The sequence below is a fragment of the Galeopterus variegatus genome, unplaced genomic scaffold (assembly GCF_000696425.1).
Source record: "Galeopterus variegatus unplaced genomic scaffold, G_variegatus-3.0.2 Scaffold11164, whole genome shotgun sequence".
Classification (NCBI taxonomy): Eukaryota; Metazoa; Chordata; class Mammalia; order Dermoptera; family Cynocephalidae; genus Galeopterus; species Galeopterus variegatus.
The window spans coordinates 33,523-34,029 of NW_007737275.1; the positions used below are offsets into that span (position 1 = coordinate 33,523).

Below are 507 nucleotides of genomic sequence, written 5' to 3' on the forward strand. Positions count from 1 at the left end.
ATTGTGAGACTTCCTCGCGATCTACAGAGGATGCCTTCTGTACCTGCTCTCGGATTCCATCTGGACCAGCTCCATATAGTATTATTTTACCGTCCAAATCATGTGGGCGGGCAGCAGAGACCCTCTGAAATCCTTCTGTAGAAAAATCATAGTTTTTACTTGGTGTGTTTCCTGGAATAGGCCCACTGTCCGTATGAATTTGGTCTTTTGTGACATTTGAATCTAGAAGATTGCTACCAGCTGAGGTTACAGTTTCTGGATTGCAATGATTCTTCACATCAAAAGTAGAGTTTTTTTCTAAATATAGCTTATCTGGTCCCATCTCAACTGCAGAGGAGTCTAAAAAGGACAGTATGGTGTCTTCAGTGGAGTACTGATGTGATATTGATTTCTTCGCTGTATGTGGCCTAATCTTACCTGGAGACAAGGCAGCCATTGTGAGAGCGTTTTCCTCTAAGTAGGGGAGATCTGTACTGTTGCCTTCTTTTTGCTTAACTTCTTCAGACT

General features: G+C 42.4%; 1 protein-coding gene across 1 annotated transcript in view; it reads right to left on the minus strand.

The window, feature by feature from the left end:
• Positions 1–507, minus strand: part of LOC103610451 (nance-Horan syndrome protein) — a 44,746-nt gene that overhangs the window by 5,515 nt on the left and 38,724 nt on the right. Inside the window, exon 7 of the mRNA XM_008594621.1 lies at positions 44–505. Coding sequence (XP_008592843.1) covers positions 44–505 — 462 coding nt within the window. The remainder of the gene's footprint in view (positions 1–43; positions 506–507) is intronic.